Below are 20,096 nucleotides of genomic sequence, written 5' to 3'. Positions count from 1 at the left end.
CTGAAGCGAGCTGGTTTCTGTTTCTGCAGCTCTCACAAGGACCCCCTTCATCTTTCTCTGCATAGGGCAAAGCTGAGCATTTAGTTTTCTGTAGGATCTGACGTCAGACAGGAAACTGTAACATCATTCATGTAAAAGGTAAGCAAGAATGAGCTATTCAGGGGGATTCTGTCTGAAAACAAATCTGAGTTGTTATTCTGTGTGGACAGTAGTGTTTTCCCCTTTTTCCCATTTATTTTGTTTTTCTTAAAGCTTAAAATGTGGTGAGAGCCCCTAAAACTTTTTTTGATGGGCTTTCTGTTGCATAATGACGATGTTTGATAGACCATTTCTTGTGATGTGAATTTCTTAAAGTTATCATGCCACCCCATCTCAATTACTTTTAGGGAACGATATGCTGTACGGGCTGTGTCTTGTTTTAGATGCGCCCTAGAGCTTTATGGATCAATGGAATCCAACAATTGCCTGTAATAATTTTTCCATCCATGGCATATCGTTATTTATAAGGGTTGTTTTTGTCTACAAGGAGCTTCGTGAGCATCACTTAATCTTTACAGAAGTAGTTCTAAGTGATCTCAAAAAATGAAAAAAACTCTTGTCTTTAAGGCCATTGTCTGGGAGTATCCCATTCTAAACTTCATTCAAGGTATTTTCTTGTTCAGCCACTCCAAACTTCACTGTTTGTTGTAGGAGTTACTGAAGGTTGAACTTGGCGTGCCCATTTAAAGAAGTAGCATCCTGTAGGACAAAGAAATACAAAAGAGCAATAAAAAATTGCATGATTACTGAATCAATATTATACCACTTCCTGTATGCCAAATTCCTTCATTTACAGTGCAAAATACCTATCTGTTTACTTCTTATCTTTTGTAAATACCACACCTATTTTTCTTACCCGTCCTCTTTCCTCCTCCCTTGGTATCTCCTCCCCTGTGATGGAATCAATTGCACCAGTGGGTATTATATAAAGAAAAGTTCTCAGAGGTGTTCGCAGTTCGCCCACCTTAGCCACCATGGGGCTAAGAGTTGCCAGCCTTTTTATGCTCTGGCTGGCGCTTTCCTATGCGAGTGAAATAAAAAAAGGTAAGCTCTAGCAATGAAATGGTGGCAGATTGCCTCCTGGAAAAGGGGGAGAGAATAAAATACCACAGCAAAGGTAGAAGGAGGCAACACATTTAAATAATGCACTGGAGTTTTAAGATCTCTTGAATTTTTTAACATTCAAATCCTGAGGCTATGTGGCTGAGCCAAAATAGGTAGATACTGATGTCTTTGGAGGGGTTAGTGCCTAAATCTATTGCATTAATTTCTCGTTTGATATGCTTGGAAACTATTATTTTCAGTGTTACATTTCTTTCCATACGTTTAGACTTTCCTAGGTATAGTCACTGCTTGGCAGAAAGAAAACTATGTCAGTTTGGTAAATTCTTTGTTGTAGTAATGGAGAAAAAGGATGACTGTGTGTTTTGTCACTCTGGAACAACATAACACCTCTCATATTCAAGACTATTTTTAGAGCAGTTGGTGATGCATTTTCTGCAGTGATCAGGTTTGAGATACTAGTCTTGATCTCCAGTGTCTTGAATTTAGCAATGAGAGGAAAACAGTATCTTGCGTTTCAGATCCCAGTTGTGAGGTTTGGGAGAATCTCTGTGTAGTTTTTCTTTTGGGGAGAGAAGCATCTAATAATATGAGCTTTGGTTGGATGCACCAGTAAGGTTGATAACATCAAAGAATAATGACTTAGAGGTTCCCTTGGTAATTCTGATTTCTCAAATTAAACACTGCTAGATAATCTTGGGAAGATAAGTGGCATAGATGCTCTTGGTACCTTGGCAGGCTTCCCAAGTATGTTCAGCTTTTTTGCTCACCCCTAATCTATAACATCTTGAGACTTGATATAGTGTTAATTTGTGTTAGTATTTACTATAGTGGTTGGGAAGGGAATGAACTTGAGATCATCAGCTTCATCTTTTGCTATTGCTTTTTTGTTTTGCTCCCAACATCATTATTTTCTGCCCTGAGTTTCCTGCAGAGGTCTGTTGTAATAGAAATTGTTTCTGTTAGGAAAAGAAGGAATTCTTTAAAAACTCCTGTTGTGCTTCCTAACTCTGTTTCTTTGATCCGAGCGCATGTTGGATCAGGAAAGGGAATAACTCTTAGAAATAATAAATATAAAATTATTTACTAAAACTATTAGTGTGATTCAACATAAATTCATGCATTTGGCAAAGCAACCACTATTGTATTGATGCACCAGCTTGTTAGCAGTCAGAGGGTGAAGTTTCCCCACCTTATGCAGGCAAGTTCTTTCACTTCAGTGAACACTACAAGAAATACCTAGGTCCTAGCAGGGTTTATTAATGTCGTCTTTTCCATTATAGAGATTTATGTCTCTTCTGTTTAATAGGCAGGTATTTGACTAGGTTGGAGGTTTGCGGAATCACCGTGCACATAATTAAAAGTGGTTTCTACTGTATATCCTAACATTCTTTTCCCATAAACTCACTTGTGCTCTATGGCTGAACATTATGTAAGCCTTATTCCTCAGTGGACTCTAGCTTGTTCATTTCACTTTTTTCATGCCTCTTTCTTTTTTGTCACTTAACAGGTAGGACAAGAAGCCACGTCCACTATGTCTGCAGCACTTGGGGGAACAACCATTTCAAAACTTTTGATGGAGACATCTATCAGTTTCCTGGTTTTTGTGAATATAATTTTGCTTCTGACTGCCGAGAGTCTTACAGGGAGTTCTCTGTCCAAATTCAGCGTGCTCTGAACAGTGATAACCATCCTGTGATCCAGTACATTCTGATAACAGTCAAGGACTTCACAGTGTACCTCACATCAAAACTGGCTGTGGTAGATGGGCAGATGTAAGTTCTTATAATATAATAGTGCTTCAGAGAAATGTGCTATAAAGATAAAAGGATTGATTCCTTACACTGCTGTCTGTATATTATTAAGATAGCTGTTGCAAGCATTTCCATAAGCTAAAAGAACACTTCAAAATCCAACATAAAAACTGCTTTGAGGAAAGGCTTTAGTATTAATCTTGATTCGTACACTGGCATAGGGGATGATTTAAAAGCAAGTCAGGAAAGAGATTTATGAGAATCATTCTTTTTCTGGCTGTACAGTAAATGCAACTCATGAGCCAGATCTTTCACTGGGGTGAAATGACATAGCTTCATTTGTTTTACAGTACCACCTTGAGCTTACCTTAGCGGAAGGTCTGACCTAGCAGGTCCTCATAAATGAAGATGCATTTCTCTGGGGGCTCTTTCTGTATTTTCCCGGCAGGAGAGAGGTGTTACTTTCTGTTCTTCATAAATAATTCTATAAAGTCTAGTGGTCATTCTTCATGAGATTGTAACAGATATAATGTAGGTCAAAAGGGGGGAGTGCTAAACTAATTAGTCTGGGGCAATATGTACTTCTTCACAGGGAGCTGTAATCTTTATCTCCTCCTGCAATATGGTAATGTAAGGCACTAAGTCTGCCATGACTACTCCTGTTAATCCTACAGATACGCACACTGAAACAAGTGAAGCAACTCACAGGTTAATACATAGCTCTGTAGGATGAAGATGGAAGAAACTGGGCCAAATATTAGTACATCTTAGCATCATTAAAAATACCCTTTTTATTTTCATTGCTGGACTGGATTTTGTCCACTGCAATAGAAAGCTATTCAAAGATAGAAAATCACATTCAGTTTTCCAAGGATCATACCAGAATGCATAACAAAATGGCATAAAGTCAGGAAAATGCATTCTTTTCCCCCAGCTGAAAAATCATTCACCCTGTATTCAGGTCTTAAAAGAACTCTGTAAAAAACATGTTTGGAGATCCTTTAAAAATTGTTTTTTCTTGAAGCAAACCTGTTTTTCTCCTAGGTATTATTTGTAAAACAATAGAACCCTTCTGAATAGAAGGCTTGTAGAACCGGTTTTTGTTGCATGGGGGATTTATTTTTTGTAGAATTTAATTTCCTATACTGCTTTTTAACTGGCACGTGATCCATCGTCATATAAAATACCATTTCACACCACTGAAGTGAAAACTGTAGAGCAGATAAATGTATGAGTTTGCCTTCTGGTACCCAATCCACTGATTGATTAAATGTCCTCGCTGATCTGATGCTTAAGTGTATACCCTTGCATTTCATGCTGTGATAGCTGAAAGGTGAAAAGCTGCCCAGTGTTTTATAATCCCTCTCTAAAAACATGACCTGTTAAGGCCTCCTTTACTAGAGGGTGAACGATGCAGCAGAAAGTAGAAATAATGGCTTCTGAGTTCCTAGTATTTTGACGCAGAAGTCATTTGGTCATATTAAAAATGCCTCAAGAAAATAGTTGGAAAAATCCCAGAGGCAGGAAATTAGGAGATAAAATTTTCCCAGCCAAGAGATTAATTGCAAGATATGTGCATAGACATACACATATCCTGCGTGATAACAATTATTCTGACAAATGTGTAGAAGAAGAACTGGTGTTTTGACTGGATTCCAGTGTACACTGCTGCTGTTTGAACACGCATCTAGTTCTTTAAATTTTATAGGATACTGCTGCTTGCCACTGTCCATCTATTACTGAATGAAATTCAGTAATACGTAGTATACCATTATATAGTGTTATATAGTGTACTGCAAGACAGACATACAAGAACAGGAGAGATGTCCAGTGAGTTAGTTCCTTATCAGACAAGAACATCTATGCTCAGCCTTCTGCAAAATAGCTTCCATCATATTAACATGCCTTGCTGTCACCATTAATAAGCTTGGTCCTACCAGTAAATGACTAAATCCCTCTCAACATGCTCCTTTCTCTCCAAGTTGTTCTTCCACTTTTTTTTGGCAGTCCTCGTACCTACCTGTGCTTTTAGAACTCTCTCTTGCAGAGGAAGATCCTTTCAAAGGAACATTCATTCTCTCTGAAATGGTTTTCAGATTTTTGGTAAGGAAAAGCTTCCAGTCAGATTGTTATTTCTTTGGTAAAAGTAAATGATTAGTGAGCATTCGAATGTCCTGTGTTAATGCTGGATTTTGCTTTGATTAATTAAAAGGCATCTGGCATTTTGCCTTTTTTTTTTTTTTTTTTCCTAAAGAACCTGTCCCCTCAGGGAGCATTTGCCTCTGAAAACACTTTGCCTTTTAAAGGCAATGATGCATCGTGTCAAGTACCAGAGAGAGAGGATTTTTTGTCCCATAACTAGGCATCCTGTGCAACTAGGATGAGCTAGGGGGATATAAAAAAGCAAAGGATGGTTTCCCTATTCGTTAGAGTATTTCTCCTGTAAGAGGCATTCATATCACCCCTTATGTTTCTGTACTAATACACAGCCTGTGATTTTCTTCCTAGTGTCACAACACCATACTACAGCTCTGGTGTGTTCATTGAGAGCAATGACATTTACACCAAGGTTTATGCCAGATTAGGCCTGATTCTGATATGGAATCAGGAGGATGCACTGATGGTATGTATGATCCAAGTCTTCTTTATTAGTATTCCCTGGGTTTAACAGACTGTCACAGACTGAACGGAAATAGAATATCATGGACTGAACAGAGCTAGAGTGTTAGACTGACTCATCCAACTGGCACTTGTAGTACCTTATTTTCAATAAGTAAAGTTCCTTTCTTTATGGTGTGATAGAGTAGTGGTATGGCATTCAGATGATCTTACTACTCTCAGTAACACCTGTAACACCTCCACAATCTGATCTGCATTTTCCTTCATTTATCTTTTAAAGATGTTTCATAGTCAGCTTTTCTGATTCATAGCAAGACTTAAATTTTATCTTGGTAGCGAAAAAGAGAGTCCTGTAATTTTAAGAATGCTTTACTTTTCATCTTTATCAACATGGTGATTACAGTGATTATCGAATTAGAGGAGCTTTAGCCCCTTTTTATTTTCTATATTCTTTTTTGTGTCTGACTTGTGTGTTTATCAGCTAGGCTACAACCTAATTTACAATGCAAGAGCTACTTCTGAAAGGGCTTTGGGTTGACCATCACTCCTGTCATCTGGCAACTTTCCTTTCAAGTAAACATTTGCTTTGGAATGGTCTTCATGCTCCAAGTAATTCCTTTCCATGTTTCCTTTTTCTTTCAATTAACTAGGTGGAGCTGGACAGCAAATTCAATAACTATACATGTGGTCTTTGTGGGGATTACAATGGCATTCCAATCTACAATGAATTTATTAGTGGAGGTGAGTCATACTACCACACTGATACTTATGACAGAAGACAGGTTCATAAGCATTGTGCATAGGAACATCAGAGGAGAGCACATTCTGTATTAGGTATTTCTGTAATTGCCCCAAAGTAAGCATCATGTTCCAGTTCTGCCTTCCCATTGTAACAGTTTTTTATTCCAGGTGAATCATTTTGTTCTCTCCTCCACAGGCAGAGCCTTCTTTTCTTAGTACAATATCGGTTTAAATTTTTAAACATGCTTAAAATAGACATAATTGGAACAGAGATCCATGTCTGGCAGATACAACTGATACCATCATAGCAACCGTTTCCCTTAATCAGTAGAGTGTCAGGAATCAGATGTTCCTTGTTGTCAATTTTTTAGACTTAGCAAGGCCTCTTTGTAATTTCTTCTCACAGTCACAAGCTACAATTCAATTACATATGGGAATTTACAGAAGATCAGCAAACCCAATGACGATTGTGAGGATCCTGATGAAACCCAGGCTCTTCCAAGCTGTAACGACCATGTGAGTAATCCTAGTGGTGAACTTCACTTTCATGGGTATGTGGAGACATTCTTGTGCTATAGGGCATTAGTGTATGAGGAGCTGGGAAGATTTCATCCCTTCCATGGCAGACATTATGTCTCCAGCTGATATCAATGACTAATACTTAATTTTAGAAAAAGAAAGCCTCATACTGCAAAAGGCAGTGAGTCTATGTGGAAGCTTACAGTCCATCACTAAAAGCAATAAATACTGCTCTGACCTTTTAAAAAAGATGAAGAACAGAGGAAGCTCAAAAGTTGTATGTAAATTATTTCCAATTCACATTTTTCCAGAGAGAGCCTACTATATGGTTCCTTCTTCCTTTCTTCAATAATTGTTGCTATTCAGGAGCCAACAGTTTTTATAATAGGAAAGGACCTGTCTAGAAGTTCAAGTGTGTACGAATCTCTTAAATGTAAATACGATCTTTACTTTTCCTCCTTAGCGTGATGAGTGTGAGAGTTTGCTAACTTCTTCTGCATTTGCTGATTGTCATTCACGCCTCAATGTGGAAACGTATGTCCAAGCCTGCATGCAGGACAAGTGTGCCTGTAATGGAAGTGAGGACTCCTTCTGCCTCTGCAGCACCATCTCTGAGTATTCTCGCCAGTGTTCACATGCAGGTGGTCGGCCGGGTGAATGGAGGACAGAGCAGTTTTGCCGTAAGGAGCTATATAAATTTTATGAAGCAACAAGTATTTCATGGATGAAGCACTGTGAAACATTTAAAATCATTCGTCCTTTACAAAACTGTATGCATATATTATAAACCGTATATCAGTAGTGCAAAAATGCACTACTATTTCTACTATTTCTATTGCCTTTATCATGAAGAAATGTTTTTCAGCAAGTAGAAATTCTCTTCCAGTTCAAAAGCTACAAGGCCTGATGCTGCAGATGACTGAGATCATTTGGTCTATTCAAGACCAAAAGAAGAAAATATAAAGAAGCAGGGGAAAGCAGTTCAGCAACAAACAAACATGCTTGGCCAAATGGAGTCTGGCTTGGGACACCATTGACTTGAGGGGAGTGGGAGATAAAATCTTTGGTTTCTGAGGAATTATGGGCTTTATACTCAACTGATGATGCCTTTCTTGTTCTTTTAGCCAAGACCTGTCCTGGTAACATGGTCTATAGAGAAAGCAGCTCACCCTGCATGGATACTTGTTCACACTTGCAGATCAGCAGCCTTTGTGAAGAGCACTACATGGATGGTTGTTTCTGCCCTGAAGGTAAGTGTGTTTCTTGCTCCTGTTTCTGGAAATAAATGCCTGTATACTGGCCTTTAAACCAGAAAGCAAAACAAGAAATAAAATTCTAAAATTGTTATTGTATACTTCTATGGAGCTTTTCATTTGTGTATAGCTATGTGAATGGATAGATTTAGATTTTCAAAGCTGGACGGAAGAGTTTTCCACATGTCTTATATTAAAAAAGTAGAAATTTATCAAATTGTCTTCACAGTTTTGATAACCTTCGCCTGTGTTTTATGTGTTGAGAGCTTGCCTACTCTGAAAGTTTTTCCACTCTGGAAATTGCTCTTGTTTCAGAATGAGCTCTAATAGTCAACTGTTGTGCTTTGCAGGAACTGTGTATGATGATATCACTGAGAAGGGCTGTATACCTGTTAGCGAGTGCCCCTGCAAGCTCCACGGAGAGGGATATTCACCTGGGCAAAACATCACCGGTCAATGTGAAGAATGGTGAGGATCATGGGTTTTTATATATCTTTCTTTGAATGATTGTGTATGGGTCTCTCCTTTTCAATCTTCTGCCTAGCTGCAGAAGACTTCCTGAAAAAATTCTGAACTTAAATTTATGTAGCATGGCTATACAATTTATTTTCAGAAAGCTTTTCTTGTATCTGCAGCATACAGAGGAAGTAAATCTTAAGTAAAAGGTCAAAGATATGGTTTCAAAGCACTCAGGGATATCTTGCTGTTTGCTCAGCATATGGATGCTTTCAGTGCTCTTACCTCCCATAATATTTACATATATTTTGGGGTTATTTGCTTACAGCATCTGTGATTCAGGTAGATGGACATGCAAGGATTTATCCTGTCCAGGCACATGTTCAGTGGAAGGAGGTTCTCATATTACCACCTTTGATGAGAAGAAATACACCTTCCATGGAGACTGCTACTACGTATTGGCCAAGGTACTGTGTACTGAAGAGCTTTTCTATTGTAGAGAAAATGCAGGTGACTGTGCGCTGATATGTAGTAGCTGCAAATTGCTGTTTCATTCAGTTTTGAGAAGAGGGAAGCAGAAATGCTAAAAGCCACAATGGAAAATCCAGGATGGGCTGTAATGCCCCCATGCACAGTGCAGTGATTAGTGGGGGACTGTAGTCGCTTAGTGCAGAGAGAGTCTGACTTAATCACCTAGCAGACTAGGTATGCTGTCATCATCCAGTGGAGTCCATGTGTAAGGAATCAGAGGAGCACTGGCTGGATAGGTAGACTGCAAAAATGTCAGTTCTCAGGATTAGGAGTTTTCAGGAAGATCTGTGATAGCTAGTTCAGTATTGCAGTGGCAAAGTCGGCTAGGGAAAGGAGCTAAGCAGCTATTTCATCCATCTCTCCCTAAAATATCTGGTGCCTCTTCTTACAGAGAATCACAAAGTAACATTGAATTTTTTTGAAAGAGAGTTCAGCTTCTGTGGACAGTGCTGAAATGAAGGTCTTACTAAGTTCTACACCTCTTGTTGTAACCAGTAATTTCAGTCTTCTCTTTGTTTTGGAAATCATCTTGTGAGTGAGATGTTTGACTGGACTATTAATAAAGGATATTTATTTCCCTGTGACTCTAGGGTACTGCTAATGACTCTTACGTCCTACTGGCAGAACTGGCTCCCTGTGGCTTCACAGACTGGCACACCTGCTTGAAGACTGTTGTGTTGCTAACAGACCAGAAGAAAAACGTAAGTGTCGTGTGAGTTCTGCTGATGTGTTGAAGAGTAGCAAATATCCCTTATTGGGGAGCAACAAGAATCTTTTGGAGTTCTTACTGTGGATAGATGAGGCAGTTCAGAATGAGTATATAACAGCTGAAGCTTCTGCCTCAGAAACTTAAAATAGGCCTAAGCTGAACAAATTCTGAGATTCAAGTTAGTTAACATTCTTCCCCTTCCCTTCTCGGCATTGTATGATTATTCTCGTTGTACTCCAGGTTGGCTGGAAATAAGAGTACCATTTTTCCTCCCCTCACAGTATTTTATTTTGTTCAGATATAATTTTGCATATCTGATTGAGTGTCTTTCAGAAGACATCCAAGCTTCTGAACATTGTTACAACCCAACCTTCTTAACTGGTTGAATTTCATTCACTAATAATCAAAATTAAAGTGTTGGGAAATCTTCATCATTTTTGTATGCATGCCTGATTTGTATTTCTGTCAAGTCTTTCTGATTTACTTCAGTATTCCAATTGATACAGGAATACCTATACTGTATTTATACATAATTGTATATAGATATGAATATGTACATAATTTTCCTCCTCTGTTCCTGGTTTTCCATGGCTTTGCCAGCATAATTAGAAAAAAAAAAGGGGCGGGGGGGAAACCATCATTTTATCTTCCTGTATGTACATACTAGCATTTTGTGTGGAAGTTTAACAAATTGCTTCCTTATCATGTCAGAATCGTAAGAAGCCATTACACTGAAGTTGTGGCACATGCTTTTATAGGGAATAAGAGCTTACTATTGATCCTGAAGGCCAAATGTTTTCTTCTACTTAACAAAACCAAGGTGCTCAATGTAAATGGGCTCTGCATTGTGTTCTGCTATAAATTGTTTAGGCGAGAGTAAATGAAACACTGACTAGCAAGACTAAACCTTACTTGTATCCCAAGTCAGTTGTCACATTCAATTTTCTATTCTATTCATATTCTAGTCACAGCCTAACTGTGCAAAAAAGTGCTGGTTCTCTCTGTCTCCCCTCTTACAAGGTTAATTTTTTATTAGTTTTGCTCCCTTTCAATACCTGGATCCTCATTTTTTCCATTTGCTTTTATGCAGGTGGTGGTTTTCAGATCAGATGGCAGTGTGTTACTGAATGAGATTACAGTGAACGTGCCTCATGTGTCAGGTAAAGGACACAGCCTTATGTGTCGTGTGTCACACAGCCAACTTCTAATGTAGGTATGAGGAAACCATTTATCTTTTCAGAGCCAAAAGTGAAAGACAGAAGCCTAAAATTTTTTTCACATGTTGAAACAAGAATTAACTGGAATGTAATCTAAACAGCTTGGGAGGGAACATGATTTTGATTAGTCTCCACTGAGAATTTCATGGCCAGACTGGTTGTTTGAAAAAGATGACCCTCCACTTTTTTCATACATCTTGACTATACTTTGGCATGTAGCTTGGGAAAGAGAAGTTGTCATGACCTAAACTTAAGCAGATAATTTAATGTACTTACAAAGTGGGTTTTTTAGCAGTTTCCAAATCTGGGTGCATGCTCAGGGAATATCCTGGCCCTTGGTCATGGTGAGGTTCAGGCATGTCTGCCCCACCCCTCCTCTTCCCCATACCTTTTTTTCTCTGGGGAGGAAGCCTGGCAGCAGAGGACAGAAGGTAACTGCAGTATTTTCTGGCCAAGACCTTGATCTGGACAACCAGGGCAGGAAAGAAGAGTATGCTATATGGCACCCCCTCACCATCCCAGCTCTCTTGAGACATAGGCATCTTTTAAAATAATCAACGGATATAGATAGACACTCCAGGCTGACATAGGTCACCTAATTTAGGACCCTGCATACTGGCAGGTTGTCGCTATCAGACAGCAGTTGCTAGATTCTGGAGTAACTTTCCAAACAAATGTGAAACTTTTCTTTATCACTCCTTTTTAGATAAATTCAAAGGGCACACCGACACAGTATGTTTTACTTCTGAGTTACAGACCCATCTGCTGATGACAGGTTATTTTCCGGGAAGTAATTTTTTATTTGGAGGATCAAGCATTCTTGGGATGAGACGTTTGTGAATGCTTGCCTAAAAACAATTACAGTGTGTAGTTAAAAGTTTAGAATAATTAAGTGCTCTAGACAGTAAGAAATATAATATAATAGACCATAAAATAAATAAAGTAGATAAATAGATCATATAATAGATAGATTTGCCTTAAGAAATTATTATCAGGAACTAGGAAGCCCACTTCCTTCACTCTTGATTTGGTATGTCAGTTCTGCCGTTTTTTCCGTAATGGGTAGATAATTTTATGTTGCCCATTGGAAATACAGGCCAATTCACTACCTTCAGTTGTTTCTGAGTACCTTATGAAAAGCTGAGACACATGAGAAGCTGATTTAACATCTACTCAACTCAGTTCATAGAGATGATTATTCTGAGTCATATTTTGTCATAGCAACTTGTTCAGCGGCAGCAGTTTTCATCTATTTTCCACACTGATCCTTCTTCCATTCGAAGGCATTCTGTCATTTAGCAATATGAAAACAGCAGCATGGTTTCAATCCAATAACTTTTTGCAGACTGTAGGCTGAGAAGCCATATTCTGGGAATATAGGTCACTGAAAGATCTTACAGCCAAAATAAACCAATCATTTGAAAAGTAGCCTTTAGAGATGAATGGCTTTATTTTGATACGGTATGGTACATGCTATTTTTAAAATAGTTTATTACCAAATAGGCAAAGCAGTCTTTGCCCACTGGATCAGAGTGTAAGTTGATCACTAGCTAAAAAATGACTTTCTCTCACGGGTAGTATCCCATGCGACAGATTATTATGAGGCTTTAATGCATTTGCCAGAGGTGTGCAGCAATGGCTTATACCAGAGATATTGACTGGAAGGTCTGTTCCTCTCATGCATTTTGCTCAGGGTAGAGGATCTAAGATATTATTAGCAGCAATATATAGTTATGTATTGGCTTGTAGAGAAACACCTATTAGTCACTGTAATGTGTAATGAGTAATGTGTACAGTGTTGGGGATAATGCTTTCTCAGGAGAGCTCTTCAGACTGTTCAGCACTAATGGGTTAGCATTGAAGCTGCAAAATAACTGAGTTTGATTCTGATCCTGGAGCTGAAATTGTAGGTAATTAACTTGTTAAGTTGGTAGGGACTAGCACTGTGTCTAACTGTCCAGCAGCTTTTAGAGGAAAAAATGATTGATCTGATCCTGATCTCAGAATTTTCATGGCAAGCGGTACCTCAGAAGCTAATAAAAAATATTACTTTCAGTGACCTGTGTGTGTGTTTACTACACAGTTCATGTTTTGTTTTTCAGCCAGCTTCTCAGTTTTCCAGCCGTCTTCCTACTACCTCATTGTACAAACTTCTTTTGGACTTCGGCTACGGATCCAGTTGCTTCCAGTCATGCAGCTGTTTGCGACTGTGGATCCATCAGCCAAAGAAAATCTGGAAGGCAAGTGTCCGCTGAAATGGGAAGCAAAGCCATGCTGTTCCACAGTTGGAGAGTCATGTATTCTTTACATGGGTGGTAATTTGTGCTATTCGTTAATTGAACAGAAGGAAAATAAAGGCAGAAGTCGTAACTTTGGTGACTCAAGCAAGCTAGAAATGAATTTCATATTAAAGTGACTTATCACTCCTGTGCCACTGTGTGAATGTGTCTTAGAATATTCCTTACTACTTTATTCAGTCTAGCTTTAAACCATCCATAAAACCAGGCTTTTGAAGCATGTGTTGCTTTTATTTCATCAAAGAGCATAAAAAATACAGACTATGGGGAGATCTGCTGAGGCAGAGATCTCTTCATGAAGACCATTCTTCTCAGAGATTACAGATTTAAAGTAGTGCTCCTAAATCTTCCGTCCTTGGAGTATGCATTTATATTGACATGGAGTAATCAGATGTGTGAACTTCTGTCTCTGATGTTTGTGGTCAGTTGTCCCTCCCCCTTTGACCTTTTAGAATAAAACTAAGTAATAGTTAGAAAAAATGTTCACTTTCTTTTTCAATAGGTCTTTGTGGGAATTTTAATGGAATAGAAGGTGATGACTTTCAAACAGCCAGTGGGCTGGTAGAAGCTACAGGATCTGCCTTTGCTAACACATGGAAAGCTCAGTCTACCTGTGCAGACAAGTCAGAAAGGCTGGAAGACCCCTGCAGTCTCAGCATTGAAAGCGGTAAGCGTGCTCATAAGTCAGATGGGTGGCCCCTGCCAGAAAGAGCAGTCTCTGATGTATACTGCTGCAGTAGGCTTGCAAGAGTTGTACTGTGGCACTAATGCTTTTTTAGAGGACTGACAAATTAATAATGCATTTCTGCAAGTATGTGTGCCTGCCAACACTGATTTCCCATCAAAATGGAATGAAAGTTCAAGGGATGGTTGCAGAGGAATCTTGAGCTGGGCAGTATTTATATGACAGGGCAATGTTTTATATCATGCGCAGAGGTGGCTTGTGTTCTGTGGTATTACTTCTTTTTATGTTTAACTTAACTTTACAGCCCTCAGCTGGAATTGTCTGCAACAATTTCATATAGATAGCTTGCAGCAGTAAGATATGATTTGTGACTTTATGATTGTGTGACTACTGCTAGATAATTGAATCAGAGAATAGATGGATTTGTATGGTGATTGCATGTAATTTCTCCATTCCCCAAAGTCCATACAGTTGTCTTGTTTGTATTGTTGCATTACATTTATTGATATGTGAAAACCTAACCAGGCACGGCACAAGAAAAATAAGTGAATGTGATGAATGTAATCATATAATTTCATTTTTCTCCTTCTTTCTTGCAGCAAATTATGCTGAGCATTGGTGTTCTTTGCTGAAAAACTCAGAGGGTCCTTTTGCCAGATGTCACTTAGTCATTGATCCTTCAGAATATTATAAGGTACTGTATAGTCTTGCACTCCTTTTAGGACTGGTTTATTTCAAACAGGTGATGTAGGCCATTGTTCAAACGTTTGAGACATTTCTGTATAGCTTGGCAGTAAGAGTTGGTGAAGGTTTTATGATGATTAACTGAGGCAGCATAGCATGTATCCAGAGTATCTCCTATAATGGGATTCTCACAAAGTGCTGCTTTAGAAGGTCATTATCGTTCTTTTGGTTTGTTATGTTTTGTATTTAATGTATGTTTTTACTGGATTTTCCAACTGGAAAGGAGAATTCAAGAGATGCAGTTATGCACAGACAGTTTAAGTCTACCCTTACAGTTTAGTTGCTATTAAGCCAGAAAAAATAATAGTGTTTATTAAGTTTCCCTTATGAGTTGAAATGTAACGCCAAATCATTGTTATGGCAGGCTCTTCGTGGTATCTTTTTCACCTGTGCTCATCACTGTCCTCTAAGAAAGGTATTGTTAGGAGGCCGGTTACTTTTTAGAGATTCAAGAGGCTTTGCTCAGGTTAGGATAAGCATCCAAACTTTTTCATTCTGAATGAAATGAAGCAACATTTTCAATCCTTGAACTTACTCATTCCTTCTATTGCTCTGATCCTGGGAAAGAATAAAAGCTACATCAGAAAAAGGGTACAGGGTATTTCATGAAAGATGGATTGGAATTACCAGTTGTTTTCCTGTGGGCTTCTTACCCTTGGGTTTTTGTTTCAGAAATGTAAATATGACACCTGCCTCTGCAAGGACAGTGAAGAATGCTTGTGTGCTGCCCTGTCCGCTTACTCAACGGCCTGTGCTTTCAAAGGGATCATGCTGGGAGGCTGGAGACAAACTGTCTGCAGTAAGTAGTGGAACTGTAATCCCACGGGAATTAGCCATCAGGAATGAATTTTGCTCAAGTTCTATTACACTAATCTGAAGGGATTTGGAATATCTTGGAAATGTCCAGTGGAATTAAAAGAGACAGTGCTTGGAATGTTTACTTTGTTCATGAAACAGATTTAAAAGTTAGAAAGTAGTATTTTTCACTTTCACCTTCTTTCAACAATTTTGCTAATAATGCTTTTTCTCTCTTCAGCTAATGGAATCCAATCATGGCTTTTACATTCTTTGCTATAAGTGTCTTTTTTATCATTTTATTTGCTTACCAGCAATAGTATAGTGTCCTTGAGAATAGGATTTTGTTACCTTGTGCTCTCTATGGTTATCAGTATGCAAAACAATGGAAAAAGATATGGTTATGAAAATAGTAACTATCAGTAGGGCTTAACAAAATCAATTAATGAAAAAAGACAAATAGCAATCCCTTAAAAAGGTAATGGATTTCTTCTTCAGTGATAGGAATTATGCATCCTCATTTAAGGAAGAATGTTACCTTTAGAATATGAAGCTTATTACCATTCAGCTGGCAACCTTAAGTGGTAAACAAGGTTAAACTAGTATTACTTGTGAGTTATGATATCTTTATGCTTCTGTAGAATCCAGGGGAGTGTTTTATCGTTTCATGCTGCAAAGCTAAGACACCAAAAAGAAGAATGTCAGGGTTAAACTGTCCTTTCCACATTACTTACTTATCAGTTTGCTTTTTTTCCCCCTCAAGCTTATGAAGAATCTGCCTGCCCAGAAAACCAAATCTTTCTTTACAATCTTACAATGTGCCAGCAAACCTGTCGTTCAGTTGCTGAGGGTGAAAAGTACTGCTTGCAAGACTTTATTCCTGTGGACGGCTGTGGTTGCCCTGATGATACCTACTTAGACAATCAGGATACATGCGTGCCCATCTCCAAATGCCCATGTTACTACAAGGGGTCATACCTAGAACCAGGGGAATATGTCACAAAAGATGAAGAGCGTTGGTATGTTTTATTGTGGCTTCTTGTTTGTGGGGATAAAAATCCCTTTTTAAATTTGCTTATTAATTGTAAGCTTAATAAATTTGCTTATTAAGTGTAAGCTCTCTGCCTGTTAACAGTGCTTTAATGAACATTTATATTTCACACCATTTTCATGCCGAGCAAAGCATTATCCTGTTGTAATGTAATTTATTAATAAATGAGATGTACAGCTTTTTTTCACGATGAGAGTACTGGCCTTCAGAGATGAATGTGATGCTGAAGCTGCACTGTCAGTAGCAATTTGGTGAGCAAAGGGAAAAGGAAGCTGAATACCCAACTATAATGTTAGGCTGTTGTTTGCTTTTCTGTCAGATACAGATTGTTTCTCTAATGTTTTCCACTTCAGGAAAGTCCCCTTGATATGTATTTACTGTAACATAGGCTTTTAAAGCAATTTTCATGATCCTGCTGTTTTGTCATGAACTCTGATGACTGTTTGCAGAATGAATGCAACATGAATCATCAGTACGAACACTGAAATACTTCCTTTTCTCCACAGGAGGGTGAAGTGGGAGATTAAGCGTACAGGCCAAAGTTTGCAGCATGTGACTTGAGCAGGCATGAAACTTTACTGTGTACCAGATGAAAACTTTGATTTAAATTAGCATTATTATCTGTTTTCTGAGTCATTAAAAAGCATAGTATTAAAGATTAATGAAATAGCAGTCATTCCTTAAAATCTTAACCTTTCTGTGCATTAGGCCTAAAATTTCCTCAGCTTTTTCCCCGAGTGAATATTCACAAGTGCACTTCAACAGAGTTCACCTTGAAATAGCAATAAAAATTATGCAGAATATCGTTGATAAATACTGTCAAATTTTTGTAAACAAATCTTTACATTAATATTGAAGACACTGAGCTTACATTTTTTGAATTTATTTCTTATCTCATTTCTTTGCTAGTGTTTGTCGAAATGCAAAGCTCCAGTGCACTTCAGTGACTCTAAGAATGGCAAGTAAGTGACATTCATTATAGTAAATGTTTGTTCTGATGTCTTCTATGAGCCTCTTTTTCTCATAAGGATTGACATTCCCTCGAGTTTGTGTCTTAGTAACTACTACTCCTCACACACATTTCTTTTGCCTTTTCTTGATTCACCTAAACGAATAATATGTTCTTATTCAGCAGAATGTCCTTCTCACAAGACATATTTTGACTGCAACACATTCCAGAACTGGACTTCACAAACACCTATACAAGTTAGCTGTCATACTCTTCGAACTGATTATGTATGTATTCAGTTTTTCTCCATGTCTTGATTCCTTTGTTCACTAAATGACATACTGCAACAGAGGATTCCAGGAAATGTAGTTGTAAATAACAAATTCTTTCCTTTCATTTCCCCTTTTCCTTTTTTTTCCCCTAATGATTTTACTCTTACCAATTTCAAGTCCGTATCCCTCTTGTTTTCCCCCTTCTTTTTCTTTTCATTGGGTTTTCAGTAGAAGCATACCTCCCAAGTGAAATACGATTCAGGTTCTCAGGCAGTCAAGATACTAGAAAGAAAAACTTTAAAGCAAAGTAGTATGAAGCTGTTTGTTTATAAATGCAGTTTATTTCATGAGTGTTTATGAAGAAATGGAAGAAAAATGTAGTGATTGTTTTATAAAATAACAATTCCTTTTCTCCTTATGCTCCTTAGTTCCAGGCAGAGTGTGTCTCAGGCTGTGTGTGTCCTCAAGGTCTGTTTGATGACGGGAAAGGGGGCTGTGTTGAGGAGAAGGATTGCCCATGTATTCATAACAATCAGTGGTATTCTCATGGAGAGGAAATAACAGTGGACTGTAAAACCTGGTTAGTTTTAATTTTCTGCTCTCTTCTTATAGAATATATTCCATGCAGGGGATTAGTAGTCATTTCTAGGCTTGAATACTACAGTGGTTGAGATCACTGTAGGTATAAAGCTTTTATTCTCAGGAATACTTCGTGACATCTGAGGAAACACAGATTGTACTGAAAATATGAGGATGGCCAACTACCTCTATTTTTGGCAAGCATATCTTATTGAGAAAGTGGTCATTTTTGAATATGATCATTGACTGATCTAAGAAATGTAGCTGTCCAGAGCTAATAATTTTAAAACAGACTAAACTATGAAAGTTGAGACATAAGACACACTGTAACACAGAAGTGTGTATTATGCATGTTACCATGTTGTGTCAGGTAGCTGTATGGTTTGTTTTGCAATTTTCCAAGCAGCACAGTGTTGGTGAAATCTGAAAAGTCAACTTTTCTACTCTCTTCTAGTATCTGCCAAAGTGGAGGTTGGAGCTGTACTAAAGATGGTGTGTGCTATGGGACTTGTACCATATATGGAAGTGGACATTATATTACCTTTGATGGAAAATTCTATGACTTTGATGGGAGTTGTGAATATGTAGCTACTCAGGTAATATTCATCAGGAGGGCTGAATTACCATCTTAAAATGTTTTCAAATTGCCTTGAAAATCTGTTTTCCTGTTTGGTTTTGTCATTCTTCATTGTCTGGTGTTGCTGTTCCGGAGGTGTTTGCAACTTCTGCCTTGATAAATTCTGTGTTTTCAACCCAGGCAAGTTGCGCGAATGTGTTCTTTTGATAAAGTAGTCATAGCTTATGTGTAACAGGACCAGTTTATAGTGAGAGCTGACAGGTCATCACCAATCATCTAAAATAAATAAAAATTCTGAGATTACGAAACAAGGATATTTTTCTTTTCAGGTATATTCCTTGTTTTGTTTTATTTTCCTGCTTGTTTCCCAGTTTTTGGCACTAACAAGACTGTAATTACTATTTATGTGTATTCATAGGGGTATGTGTATGTGTATATGTTTGTGTGTTAATATGTATGTATTTAGAATTTTGTATAGGAAGCAGTGATAATTTATACATTGTGGAGGTTTAAACGATTACACTTAAATTATTTTTAGATTGAAATCAAAATTGAATATTCTGCTTAATTTTCTTACGCTCTTTTATTCCTTTCTTAATAGGATTTTTGTGGTGAGAAAAACTCTCGCAGTTCATTCAGTATCATCACAGAGAATGTCCTGTGTGGAACTACAGGAGTCACCTGCTCAAAGGCTATTAAAGTGTTTCTAGGGGTGAGTAATGATATTCAGGGAGTATACACCAAGTATTTAGCTAATAGAAAAAAGTAATGCACCAAATGTGTAGAAGTACTAAGCCATGTCCTTAAAGCCACCTATAACAAGTAAAGGTTATCAGCGTGTAAAGGGGTAGGTTCTCAGGTACCGAGACCTGTTGTAGCTCTGTCAAACGAAGGTGCTATACCACTTTGCGTCATCTTGGAAAGTTAGCCCACAGACTTTGAGCTCTTAGTCTCAGAATGGGTTGTACCATTAAGGGGCTCTAGTATTTTATCTCTTTATAAGAGTTAGTATTGTAATGTTTTTCATCTTTTTACCTTTCAGAACACTGAACTGAAGTTGGAGAACAAGGATTATAAAGAAATTCAGCGAGATATTGGTGATGAGGTGCATTACAGAAAAAGGACAGTTGGCCTCTACCTTGTTATTGAGGCTAGCAATGGTGTGATGCTGATCTGGGATAAGAAGACTACTATTTTCATCAAGCTGACCGCTGATTACCAAGTAAGGAGCTGTCTGTCTTCTTCTG

General features: G+C 38.1%; 1 protein-coding gene across 1 annotated transcript in view; it reads left to right on the top strand.

Moving 5' to 3' along the window:
- The first annotated feature begins 307 nt into the window (after positions 1-307).
- The window catches only part of MUC2 (mucin 2, oligomeric mucus/gel-forming), a 67,041-nt gene continuing 47,252 nt past the window's right edge, over positions 308-20,096 (top strand). Inside the window, exons 1-23 of the mRNA XM_064513329.1 lie at positions 308-315; positions 971-1,083; positions 2,612-2,876; positions 5,364-5,478; positions 6,125-6,215; positions 6,622-6,731; positions 7,198-7,414; positions 7,859-7,984; positions 8,338-8,455; positions 8,772-8,910; positions 9,565-9,675; positions 10,774-10,843; positions 13,003-13,140; positions 13,700-13,864; positions 14,482-14,576; positions 15,299-15,425; positions 16,185-16,440; positions 17,382-17,434; positions 17,605-17,708; positions 18,122-18,273; positions 18,727-18,868; positions 19,451-19,561; positions 19,892-20,071. Coding sequence (XP_064369399.1) covers positions 308-315; positions 971-1,083; positions 2,612-2,876; positions 5,364-5,478; positions 6,125-6,215; positions 6,622-6,731; positions 7,198-7,414; positions 7,859-7,984; positions 8,338-8,455; positions 8,772-8,910; positions 9,565-9,675; positions 10,774-10,843; positions 13,003-13,140; positions 13,700-13,864; positions 14,482-14,576; positions 15,299-15,425; positions 16,185-16,440; positions 17,382-17,434; positions 17,605-17,708; positions 18,122-18,273; positions 18,727-18,868; positions 19,451-19,561; positions 19,892-20,071 — 3,006 coding nt within the window. The remainder of the gene's footprint in view (positions 316-970; positions 1,084-2,611; positions 2,877-5,363; positions 5,479-6,124; positions 6,216-6,621; positions 6,732-7,197; positions 7,415-7,858; positions 7,985-8,337; positions 8,456-8,771; positions 8,911-9,564; positions 9,676-10,773; positions 10,844-13,002; positions 13,141-13,699; positions 13,865-14,481; positions 14,577-15,298; positions 15,426-16,184; positions 16,441-17,381; positions 17,435-17,604; positions 17,709-18,121; positions 18,274-18,726; positions 18,869-19,450; positions 19,562-19,891; positions 20,072-20,096) is intronic.

This window comes from Dromaius novaehollandiae, chromosome 5 (genome assembly GCF_036370855.1).
Source record: "Dromaius novaehollandiae isolate bDroNov1 chromosome 5, bDroNov1.hap1, whole genome shotgun sequence".
Classification (NCBI taxonomy): Eukaryota; Metazoa; Chordata; class Aves; order Casuariiformes; family Dromaiidae; genus Dromaius; species Dromaius novaehollandiae.
Note: the sequence above shows the minus strand (reverse complement) of the source record. Positions and strands in the feature narration are given on the sequence as shown.